This window comes from Sparus aurata, chromosome 4 (genome assembly GCF_900880675.1).
Source record: "Sparus aurata chromosome 4, fSpaAur1.1, whole genome shotgun sequence".
Lineage (NCBI taxonomy): Eukaryota > Metazoa > Chordata > Actinopteri > Spariformes > Sparidae > Sparus > Sparus aurata.
In genome coordinates this window covers 12,601,283-12,613,882 of record NC_044190.1, presented here as the reverse complement: position 1 = coordinate 12,613,882, position 12,600 = coordinate 12,601,283, and the positions used below count along the sequence as shown (strand labels likewise).

The 12,600-nt window shown below is 42.1% G+C and overlaps 2 protein-coding genes across 4 annotated transcripts in view; one reads left to right on the top strand and one right to left on the bottom strand.

The window, feature by feature from the left end:
* dpy19l3 (dpy-19 like C-mannosyltransferase 3) overlaps window positions 1-5,066 on the top strand; it is an 81,259-nt gene extending 76,193 nt beyond the window's left edge. For all 3 annotated transcript variants that reach the window (XM_030413179.1, XM_030413180.1, XM_030413178.1), the window contains exon 19: window positions 3,016-5,066. In XM_030413179.1, coding sequence (XP_030269039.1) covers window positions 3,016-3,219 — 204 coding nt within the window. In that variant the 3' untranslated portion in view covers window positions 3,220-5,066. The remainder of the gene's footprint in view (window positions 1-3,015) is intronic.
* A 3,611-nt stretch (window positions 5,067-8,677) lies between these two features.
* The window catches only part of LOC115579627 (neural-cadherin), a 330,871-nt gene continuing 326,948 nt past the window's right edge, over window positions 8,678-12,600 (bottom strand). Inside the window, exon 37 of the mRNA XM_030413177.1 lies at window positions 8,678-12,058. Coding sequence (XP_030269037.1) covers window positions 11,450-12,058 — 609 coding nt within the window. The 3' untranslated portion in view covers window positions 8,678-11,449. The remainder of the gene's footprint in view (window positions 12,059-12,600) is intronic.

Here is a 12,600-nt window from a genome sequence, read left to right as displayed (position 1 = left end):
ATCGCACTGTCTCAAATTTTTTTGAGCTTCTTACAACCAAAAATGGTTGTAAGAAGCTGCTTCCACGGATGACTTATGTGGTCCTTTTTATGGCTTGGACAGGCTGTCCTGGATATTAGAGATGAATCCAATTGTAATACCTCCTGCTGTGTGTATCTCTTCTAACAATAATAGGGGCCAATTGTATAAACCAAGTGTACACATTTAAAATGTACTTACACCACTTTCCATGCCGATTTCTGCAATTTTAAAAATCCACAGAGGGTGAGACTGTGTGTACTTTCACACTTTAAAACTGTGCATACCATGCACGTCTTTTCAGTCTGATTAGTTTGATGTTGCAAGTTGACAAAGAAAAGTGTGAATTTTATTTAGAGCTGTTTTTTCACTTAAATTTATTATATTAATATAATTATAAGAAACCTTCACTATGATTACACAACAAGTTGTTGACTTTGTTTTCACTTAGTGACTTTTAAAGGGACCATACTGATGTTCTGGCCCATGACGATGAGTGCTCATCAAGTAGAGAGTGCGCAGGGATCCTCACTCCTCCTCCAGTAGCTCACATATTCTCATTGTGCGCAGAGATGTGCTTCTTGGCCTCTCGCATGAAATCCAACCACTTTCTTTTTTTTTTCTTCAACTCTCCAAAGTCCGTGGCTCTGAACTCACAGCATTTTCCGCTTTGTTCACGTTGAGACATTCGACTTGCTACATTTTGGTGCTAATGCAATAACTTAACCCTCTAAACGTTACACAATCATTAGCTTCACAGACCATAAAATTACGCTTCTTCTTCCTCTCAACTGCTTCTCTGCTTCCGGCATTTCTCCTCAAAACTAAGTTATATTGTGGCCCTTTATATGCAAGCCATGTAATTGGGGGTGTGTTTGACCATTCCCAAAATGTATAATGAATGGCTTTAGATGGCTCGTGGATAGGACTTAAATTTCAGGATGATTGAGATGTATGAGGAAAAGATGCAATGAAAAGACTGCCTATGCATGTTTTCTGTTCTGTGTGTACACAGATACAATCCAAGGCTGAATGTGATTTTTAAAAACCTGAAAACTGAGTTTGAATTCTTAATTTTTCTAGTATTAGAAATACACAACAATCAATTACAGTTTTCAAAATCATCCTTCCTTTTTATTTAAAAGTACCGTTCAGAACCGTGCAACAGATTTGCTTTACACTGTCTTCCAAACACAAACAGGCACATCTTGATTTAAAGGCTTCTTAACTGTGATTGGTGCACAGCAATATGTGACTGCTGAGTCCATTCGGCAGAACAGTGAGAGGAAAAACAAGGGCAAAACATAAATTAATAAAACCTCTAATGTGCATTAATCCAAGCAGAAAAAAAGTGTTTTCGTGTAGGATGCAGTCATTTACAGCACTCTTTGTAGCACTGATGACTAAAAATGTGTTTGCTATCTACAGCACTAAATAGGATTGTCTTCATGCCTCCATGGCTGGAGGCATTACGTTTTAGGGTATTCTGCTCATCCCATTCTTGTTAACATCATATTCTAAAAGGCATTGATGGAATGTGGATTTGGACTCAAGGATGAACTAATTAGACTGGCTATTGCTTTTGCTTTTCTCTCTTCCTGACCTCTAATTAAAGCTGCAGTCTGGAGTTTTGAGAAAAAACTGAAAATTTGAATGAGCACAGCTCCCAGGTCCCTGCCTTCATAGCCCCTCCCCACAGAGGAGCCTGCCGTGCACGAGCAGGCTTGTAACCACAGTAACATAGGAAGCCAGATAACCAAGATGGCGCATTCAAAATAACAACAACATAAGCCCTGATTGTTGTATTTCTGATCAATACAACTAAATTACGATGACGAGTGCCTCATGCAGATCACTGTAGTAACCCGAGTGACAAACAATATTCCTCACATCGCAGTAGAAGGAGTTACCAGCTAATCATTCAGGTAATCATCATCAACATGTTGCCTTTCTGAAGCATAAGTAACGATATTTCTCTAAACCAATTCAACCACTTCACTTCAGAGCGTACTGAACACAAACTAACATTATAACTGCCCGATCACTTGAAAGACACTTTTGCTAACCAGTAGCCATACAGACAAAGCTAGATACCGGAGTTAGCATACAAGCTAACAAGCTACAACTGGACAACTACAACTAGCTCAACTGCAAGATCGTACGGCCATATGCGCCATTGCCAGAATTACTGTAACTGCCACCGCCATAGCCTTGTGGTTAAAACATGAATGAAACAATGGTGGCAATGGTGGGGCATTCTCTGGCTCTGTTGTTGTTGTCTGTTCTCCGTCATTATTTACAGTTTGGGCTTGAGCTTGAATGTGTTTGACCAGGTAAGAGCAGGTACTGTGTCTGCGCGGGGGAGGGGCACTGCCCAGTATGCGCTGTGTGTGGGAGGGGGGCTGCCATCAGCATATGGACGACAATGATTGACTCTTCTCAGACACTCCCCTTGGCTCTGATTGGTTGTGTTCACCTGGGAGCGGTGGATTCTTGCAAATCAAATTACAGCCACTGGGTAGAGCCACAGACAGTAGAGTTTTACACAGCAGACCTGTATCTTATTATACCATCTGATCATAATGACAATATTAGCAAATATAACAAAAAAATGTTTAGAGACTACAGCTTTAATGAGCAGCATCTTTACATTTAATGCCAGAGTTTATTTTTTTAAGTGAAAATTATTTATTATATTTAAAATTACTGGAAAAAGTATGACAGTATGACAATCAGATATACTAAACCCATTTTTATTAGTGAAGAATGAAGTCTCGGTGTAGTCCTGCCAGATCCGGCTGGCAGGAACACAAATTGAAGCTGGAGCCTGTGAAAGGCCGCCCATCACCCTGTAGGTGGTGTTAATTTACAACAATATTGTATATCTCAAATGTGTTGATTATTTATTGATGAACACATGTCTCCTCTGAGATTATACATTAGTGTTAACTGTCCTTGTGCTGTTGATGATGACATGCTCATTCTCTCTACCATCAGATCATGGACGGACCGGGAGAGAACGACCCAGACCTTGTGCCTTCCCCCCACCCTCGATTTTGCGAGACCATCAAGACAGACACGGCGGCTTACACCTCTCTGTTCACCAGAACATTCCAGAACAAAACCTTCCATGTGTACCGGGTCAAAAAGAAGCGCAAGAAAAGTGCAAAGAGCTCATCAGAGCCCAGTGCGACTCAGTAGCAGGATCAGAAACCCCGTCAGAGGCCAGAGGGGAGAGGGACTGAGGAGGAGGACGAGGAGAAGAAGGAGAAGAAGAAGAAGAGGAAGAGATAAAAGCAGTGAATCCTCGCTGTTCCTTTGTCTTCTCTCTGCACTGTTCCCAGCTGTGATCGTGGCCATTATTTTTTCAGCACATGGCTCTGTGAACTGTGGTTTTAGAGCAATGGGCCAGTTCAAGCTTGGGGCTGCATTGTTTTAGTTAGTGGAGTGTGGAAGCACCTATAGGAGTCCTCCTTTGGGCTGCTCAGTCTCCAACCGCCCACCCCGCCCTTCGCTCAGCTCTTACTGGTGCACATGAACAGACACAGAAACAACTGTTAGACCTCAACAGGGTCTGGAATACACAAGCAGCTACTAATAATTGAGTTTCATTTGAAGTAGTCGGTGTCATTTCTTCACAGTATCATGAAAAGGTTAAAATACTTTCTAATTCTAGTTGTTAATTCTTAGAATTAAGAGCAGAATGATTTATTTTTCATACAGCTGCTTGGGGTTCAAAACATTCATCAGATCTACTCATCAAGTCAATAATACAGTATATTATACATTTGCTATTGAGCTCTACACTCTGCCAATGATAATCAGGGGAGAAAATTAAAGATTTATGAAAACATTTAGTTCAGATGAACAAGTTTGGGTATGCTTAGAACCTGATCCAGAATGGAGCTGGCTGTTGAACCAGAACCCTAGTTCAGAGTTTTATGAGCTTATATTAACATGGTACATATTTGGAAAGTGTAGTTCTGACTTGTATTAGTTCTAAAAAGTATAAAATGGTAAACATTGGGGATCAAGTAAGCTTTAAAAAGGACAACAAAAAAAAAAAAATGCACACTGCCAGTTTTTGAATGTGCCATATTTGAACAGTGTAGATTAGAAATGAAGCAAAGGTCCCTGTAAATATCTTAGAAAATTAAAAAAAAGGAAGAATTTAAGTGGAATAAATGATGAAGATCTGAATGAAAATTACCTAGAATTATTTTAGATGAGCAAAAACTATTAGTAATTTAACTTAGGTTAATCAGTTACTCTAAATTTTCCATAGGTGAGAATGTGAGTGTGAATGGTTGTGATATGTCAGCGCTGTGATGAACTGGCGACTTATCTAGGGTGTACCCAGCCGCTATCTCAATGTCAACTGGGATTGGCTGCAGCCACAAAGTGGCACGACAAGTTAACCTGTGTGTCTTTGTGAAATATTTGGTTGAAGAGGGTTGGTGATGGAAGAGCAAGTTGGTGAACTACTGCAGCTGGGAAACCAACAACTAACATGCTAGCTTGCACAGATTGCTCCTGGAGAGTCCCTCTATTTTTTTCTGTTGTGTGTCATGGCATTCTGCTCTCCCAACATTTTGTACATGATTTATTTAATGGAGACAAGCTCGCTTACTGTTTTTTTTTTTAACTTGGTTGCTAACCTAGCAATTCTTCACAGTTCATTTAAAAGACGTGTTTGTAGCATCGACTCCTGCCTCAACAGTCTGCAGACCATTCCTCTGTTGTGGAGCAGCTGCTCTATCTGAGTAGATAGGCCCACTGACTGTCTGTCAGGAGAGCTTTCAACCAAATCACAAAGTCCTCTAGAAGTGCCATGGATGAAAAAGATCAGTCTCTGCAAGAACTGAGCAAATAACAACCAACTCAGACTGTTATGGCTGAAAGTTCCAGAAAAAATTAATGGAACTTGACCTGGGTACACCCGAGTAGGTTGACTCTGCAGTAGACAAGGGTTTTTATTAACTCGGCTGAGCTCGGCTTGGCTCTGATCTAAATGTAAGACCCAAGTGAACATGCTAAATTCTGACCTATTTACTTTCTTCTTTTTTTTTTTTTCATTTTAAATGACTATTTTCTACAGTCACTAAAACTTCAAAGCTGATTTCATACTGGTATTTTCTGATTTGGGTATCTAACAAAAAAAAGCTATGTGGTAAAGTCCTCTTGTGTGAACCTGAGGTATATATTCAGACCGTCACAGTTGGAGAAATGTTGCAGGATATTGTCTTCCTCAGCAGTGGTGACTGTGGGAAAAAGCATTTGTACCAACTTATATCACATTGAATAAGTTTAACCATTAGCTTGATTTAGCCTGGACTCAGATCAGTTAGCCCTTTTTGGCTCAGCACATTTGGCCCCACATAGATGGATGTTATCAATTACCCCTGAAAAGAAAACCAGAAACCATTGTATCAGTTTTGATTCACGTCTGGTTGGAAAGCGGCTCCACTGGGGCTTCGTGTGTATTAGCTGTATAACTGAGGTTGAAGCTGGTACCAAGTGATATTTGTGATCGTGTTGTTGTTGTGATTGCTGTTAGCTCTGTGATTCTCATCATCAACAACCTCAACCTTTTCACTCTCTCTTTTCTTCCCCACTCTCTCACACACGCATACACACAGCCACAACACACATGAATAATGTAAGTAGCAAGGAAATTGCAGCAGGATGACAACGATGCTGATTCCCCGCTGCAATCCAAAATAGTTTGCGGGGTGGGGGTGTGGGGGTGTGGGGGGGTGGGGGCGGCAACACTTGCATATCAAGCTGAGGCTTTCAGGTTGGAAAAGAAAGTGGGGAGGACAAAAGAGGCTCATGTTTAAACAGCAGCGGGGGAGAGGTGAGGGCGCATCAAAACATGGATTCACAATGATCTCAGCCCCTTCCTCATGTTCTTCTTTCAAACCAAAGTGAATGCAGAGGAGAGGAGGTGATTGAAAGGCTGGAGCTGTAATTATGAGTTGGCCAGTCACAGTTTCCTGCTGCAATGAGACGTTATGTTCCTATGACACGCGCTCACACACATACACACACATCTTTCTGTCATCTCAGTCTGCCTATATTTGTACACTGGTTAATAAGGACCTTAGTGTTTGATAATCCGCACTCTTGCAGAAGCATGAACACTCCGGCACACAGTTCTTGTTGTTGGGGCTTTTGAGAACATGTTGTTCGTTAACCGTGCAGCCTCATTGTAATGCATACCAATCGGATCAGTGTGGAACATCGCCCCCCGCTCCCGCCTTCATATTGGATGTTTAATTTAGGAGATGTCTGATTGCTTTATTTGAGAGCGAAGTGATTCCATTATGTTTGCCTAATAAGAGTGTACTGATGTAATATTTTTTCAGCATTCTTAATTTCCATACATATTGGGATTAGTAGTTCAGTCGGAGGCACACTGTCAGCCTATGGGTTTCTTAATGAACAGTAGAAGGAACGAAGAAAGCCATTAACTTGTGCGCACATGAAGAATTCAGCTCAGCACTCCATTTACGCTCGATTTCAAAGACTAGTCTATGTCACAGAAACAAATGCGGCCATTTGAATTCATATTTCTGATTGGGGAAATGAAAAGTTTGAATAGAGAGAGAGGACATGAAGAAAGAGAGGGGGTCTCCTTTCCCACGAACCAGACTAAATTCAGCTAAATTCTGTATTTGTATACTTTTAAATAAAATAAAAAAATGCCTCTACAGAAATCTATGATAACAATCATTGTTTAAGTCTTTGTAAATTGCCTTTTACACTATAGACCAGAAGTATGTGGTATAGCCTCTAACTACACAAAGATTGACAAACAATCTACTCAAAGTCCACTTACTCAGATATTCTGGATCTTAGGTCACTTGGCTCCATCATTTATTCATGAACATCATGTTGTGTTTTTCCTCTTCCTGTGGTGTGATTTTAGGTTTGACTATTCGTTCTTGGCATCTTATGCGATGGTTCTCTATGTTTTTGAACGTTTTTAATGTGCTGTTAAACTGTGTGATTAATACTATTACTGTTGATGCAATTGTTTTCTGCCAGAGTGAACAGCACAGTGTTTTGAAAGCAGTTTCTTGGTCAGCCAGTTTTTAAAACTCTAAGAGTGGCAGTCTCTCTTCATCTTTTATAATAACCCCAAATGATACTCATAATTAGAGCAGTCAGTCACAAGCTTCCATGTGATCACACTCAAAACAACATTCCCATCATCTCCACGTCCACCTCAGTATAAACATACAACTTCCTATACACTTCAACCATTGTTGTGTGTCATACATCAACCTATTTACAGAACACAGAAGAGGCTTCACGAACCCCTTTTCGCGATGAACTCCTTAACTGAGTTTCTATTATGTTAGTTGTCACACAGCACATCCATTCAGTATGCAACCAGATGATTAATGTAAGACAGAGCTCATGTCTGAAGCCAACTGATATAAGATTTAACTTTACATTAATAGTTCTGTATGTAAGAACAACATAACAAAATGACCAGGGTCATTTGAGAATTTCCCTCACAGACTTTAAGGTTTAAGACTGGTGGTTTGATTTGAGACATGATTTCATGTTTAAGTATTTGATTTATTTCTATGGAACATGAAATCTGGATACATAAGTGGCTAAGAGCCTGAATCTGAGAGCTTGACTTGCCAGAGAGAAAGTGACTTGGAACTTGCCTGAGACCTAGGCCGAATGACTTGAGTCATGTGTATTCTTATTGGGACAGCATTGATCTGTCATGCTTCATTACACCCACGTGACTGTTAAACGTGTCATATTTTTTTAACCATGGTTGTAAAAGATGCTGCTGAACTGCCTCAACTCTAATGTTGGAGACAGGAAACTGGAAAGCCAAAACTGGCTTAGGCATGTTGTCGCTGAAGCTGTGGTACAAATAAAGTTGGATTTAATTGATTTCACTGTAAGATATTTTGTGTTCATGAGGAACTGCAGTTATGTGCCAATCAAAATTCACTGGAAGCATCCAAACAGATGATCCCACTGAGCCAGTGCCATAGAAATACAATGAAACTGTTTATGAATGTCAAGTGTCCACATGGAGATTCTCTTGAGGGCACACTGAGATAAATCTGGGTAACTGATGCACCTTAAAAGTTAGATAAAAGAGCAACTCCTGACCCTAAACATCATCATCCTCAGCAAAAGTACTTATTCATGTACAGTTTCATTTGGGACAGCTGTTAATAGTGAAAAAACATCTACTTCCGTGTTTATGTGAAAGAAGAATATTCTGCTATTGTGTGTGAGTACCTTTGGTAATTTTTTCCATTCTGCTCGTTGCTTTTCCAAGAATCCACTAACATGTTGTACAGCTGGGTTTTTTTCTCCCGAAGGACATTCTTCATATCAAAAAGCATCCCAACTAGTAAGTGTTTTTTTCTGCAATTAAAATTGTTCTCATAGTACACAATTGGTGGACGGGATGTGTGAGATGCCTGAGTCCAGCTGAAACCTTTTTTCCAATGCCAGTGTTCGATATTTTTCATCGTGTTCAATGGCTGCATGATCAATAAAGGTATTTTTTCCAACATATACATTCTTTATCTGTCATTATGTGTGGCATAATATTCTTCTTTTATGTTTTTGTTAATTCGGCAGTTTAATTGTCAGACAAAGTCACGACTCAGCATTTACTGGTGCAAATAAATGAATTTATTGAGAAAAAAAAAGATCAAAGCAAATGCAAATACAAAACACCTACATAACTGTCCAAAGCTCATCTTACCATCATGATGATAAAAAAGATATGTTTTGGTTTGATTTTTTTTTTCTCTGACGCTGCACATTTTAAACCGATGGTGCCTTTCTTGACAAAAAGCAATAATTGTTATTAATCTATCTCTGTATTTACAAATGAGGTAAAAACATTAACTTTGTTCACAACATGTCTGCACCCAGAACACAACATTTAAGAAGCCATTATATGGTACAAATGAATGGTGGTGGGAAGTGAGTGGCTGCTGCTTTCAGCTGCACAGAGAGAAGTGAAGCTTGAAGCGTCTTCATTCACCACTCTGCGTGGCTCAGGTTTGGTCTCTCTGCAGAGGAATAAAAAACAAGCATCCCTCTTTATGAAACCCTCGCTGTCTGTAAAAAAGAAAAAAAAAAGTGTGTCTTACCTTCAGGCATCGCCCCACAGAGTACTGCACCCTAACCTCACCGCCAAGTCTCTTATTTTTAAAAGCCACATTGTTTCCTCAGCTTTTCATTAAAAAAAAAATGTTTCTCGAAGTCGCAATCTGGGCATCGACTCCTCTGGCGTGTTTTTTAAAAGAACCCACAATCCTTTGTTTTTTTTCCAGCATGACAGCAAGCCATCAACTCCTATTAGGATTAGTGGCCTGATGTGTTTTCACACACTCCTACCCTTTCACTGCTCTCTGTCACAGGCTTGGTTCTGCCATAAAAAGAGCACAATAAGAGCGCGGCTGCTACTCTCAGCAGACTGCGGCGCATGAAGTGTCAGGTCGAACCAGGTTTGCTTTTTTGGGAGAATTGACGGGGTGAGGACACGTGACTTTTGTTTTTATGCCATTTGCGGTGCAACAAACCGCTTCCCTAGAAAACCATTACCCCCAACACTCCTCGTCTCTACAGCTCTCTAAGGAGCCACTGAGCTCCATGGTGCGCTGGTGGCACTTTTCACCACAAAGCCAGGCACTTGATAAGATGGTTCCTCTCTGCCTCCTCTCCTCATTTGCTCACTGATTCAACCCTCCACCCTGTAATCATCTCTCTTATCAAAGGTGAGAGGAACAGTTCCTTTTCAGACTCTGCGCTCATCTTCTGCTTCACTGCTTTTTTCTTCTTCTCTGCCTTTTTGTTCTTTTTAGACAAATTGTTCTCTCCAGTTCCACAACAGCAGGGAGCCTTTCCTTTTTTTGTAGCGGGGGGAAAAAAAAAAGGATCCATCAGCCTGATGTGACGAGCCAAATAACGGGAACGCCTGCCACCATGCTGACGATTCACAGCTAGGATAATAACTGCAAAGTTATTATTTCCTTGCAATTTTCTCTCAGTCCATTTTCTCCAAATCACAATTATCACACAGTTTCTGCCAAGAGTAATTTAGGAAGGGGCAACGGATAAATGTGTGTTTGAATATGCTCATGGCGCAGGTATCACAGCTCAAGACTCAATCTATGAATAATCATTATAAATCTCATTCGTCCACCTCATGTTTTTTATTTATTGAGTAGTCACCTTGGAAAGCTGTTTGAGATAGTTTGTATTCTACCAAGCGATCGTCTGTTAAAATAGTCTCTTGCAGCCGCCACGTTTGGTATGCCTGAGGAAGAGCGCACACAGAACAGAGCAACAGACCAAGTATTTCCTCCCTCCCTCGGTCCGCACGTCCGATCCCATTTCTTTATTACAAAGCTGTTTGAATTTTTGTGCACGTTCCCTCGGGTGTGGAGGAACGCGTGGCGGAGGAGTGCGAATGAGAACAGGAAATCACACGAAGACGAGGGCGCAGCAGTAAGTAGAAAGCTTGATGTCTCACGAGCCATGGAGCGTTAAAACTTGAAACACCCAACCAATACAGAATTACTCAACCCAGCGAAAGACATATTACCAGAAGAGAAAAAAAAACAAACCCTCACCCTACAACCCAGTGATGGCTGAAGCACTTTTTTTCTCATACAAACATTGACAGAAGCTGTGTACAGCCAGGCAGCGAGAACACAATGTGTCCACTATATACTGAAAATCCAGGTCCTGTATTTAATGGGCTACTCAGAATGATCCCACTCATCTTCACTGTCTTTTCATGTGACGGCGCAGTGTGGGACATTTCATAAGAGTCCTTCATTTATTTACAAACATTTAATTCAGCAGCAAGGTGCTTAAAAATACACATTGATTCTCTCTGGTACATGTATATAAAAAAACCCCTTTGCCAAAAGATTTTCATTTCACATTTTAGGCCCTTGGCTGACACTCATCCAGAGCAGCTCACAATGAGCGTTAGAAAATAGAGGAAATTTGGGGTTTTAGTGGTTGTGACTGGAACAGATTTTTCCGACAGTGAAGCTAAGCTCCATCATGATGAGTAGCCCAGGTGGAGGGTGACGTTTTGAAGCTGTTCACCTGACTGGCAGGTTTGATAACGTCTGCTCCTGCAATATTGTCATCCAGGGTAGAGTTAGACAGTCTCTTTTCATACGGACACTTTCATCTGTCTGTTAGGCCACCATGTTGATTGACGGGGCTCATCATCCAGTAAATACAACACCTTTGGTGTCGGTTGTCAGTGAGTGAGTGGTGGAGAGCGAGTCTCTCTGTCAGCCAGTCGCTCGCTGTTTCTCCACCTCAGTTGCCGCAAAGCGTTTGCTAATTGATTGTTTTCAGGGTGGCCTGTTATCAGACTCATATCAGTTCGTTCTGCGTGTGTCTGAGCTCAGAGATCGCTGGCCTCAGCTCGCTCATACAGCGCCCGCAGCTTCTCAAAGCGAGGCCCCCACTCCCCGAGTGACTCCTCCCTCCTTCCCTCTCCTCCCCCATCTCCCCCACTCCCCCCGTCCAGCCCTGCTGAGCTGAAGGAGCTAAGTGAGCCGGCTGGTGAGCCCCCTCCCTCTGTGGAGAAGACCTGCAGGGAGTCGAAAGGCCCTGTGTCCGGATGCTGGTCTGCATCACGTATGATCTCACACAGATAGCGGGCCAGGTCCTGGCTGGAGAAGGACAGGGAGCGGCGTGCCAGCTGGGAGGGCCGAGCCTGGCCCTGAGCTGGAAGTCTGGTCGGGGGGACGTCCCTGCGGAGGCTGGTGGTGGTGGTGGTGGTGGAAGAAGTGGAAGCCACTGAGGGAGGCAGGGTGGTGGAGCTGGCTGTCCTGCTGAGGGGGTCCAGCGACTGGGTGGAAGGTGGGGCGGGGGGCGCCTGGTGGAGAAGATGATGATGGTGGTGGTGGGGAGGAGGAGGGTGGTGCAGGGCTCTGGAGCGGCAGTACTGCACCGACTGGGCTGGGCTCGGCTGGAGTGACTTCTGCAGCTCCGCCATATCGTAGGCGTTCTGGACAGACGCATGCACATAAACACAGAGAAAATATCCGAGTTAGCAGAGAAGCCCTAAAAAACAGGACAGAGCAGAGTGAGCCCGAGTGAAAGAATGAATGGTTTGTGGAGAGATGAGGCAGAAAAAAAATGAAATGTGACAGAGAGAGAGAGCAGAAAAATGAAAAGAGAGCAGAAAAACAATCAGCTCTCCCCATTACATTTACTGTGCATGTTCCACCTATTTAAGTTTCCAATCTATCTCCATTTACTGTCTCAGAGAAGTCACTGTAATTCTGTATATGTGTGTGTGTGTGTGTGTGTGTGTGTCAGACCAAAAAAATACAAAATATGAGTGGAGGTGATTTAGAAAGGAGATGAAGGGCGAGCCTCGTCTTATCCATCCCTCATGTGCACTGGTGCATTGAGGTTTAGGAGCTGCTGTTACCTTCACATGCACTGTAACAGCCAATCACTTTAGTGTGAATGCTAGTCCACCAAAACTGTAACCACGGCAGCAGAGATGAAAAAAACAGAGGGATGTAGGAGGAGGGTGAGGAA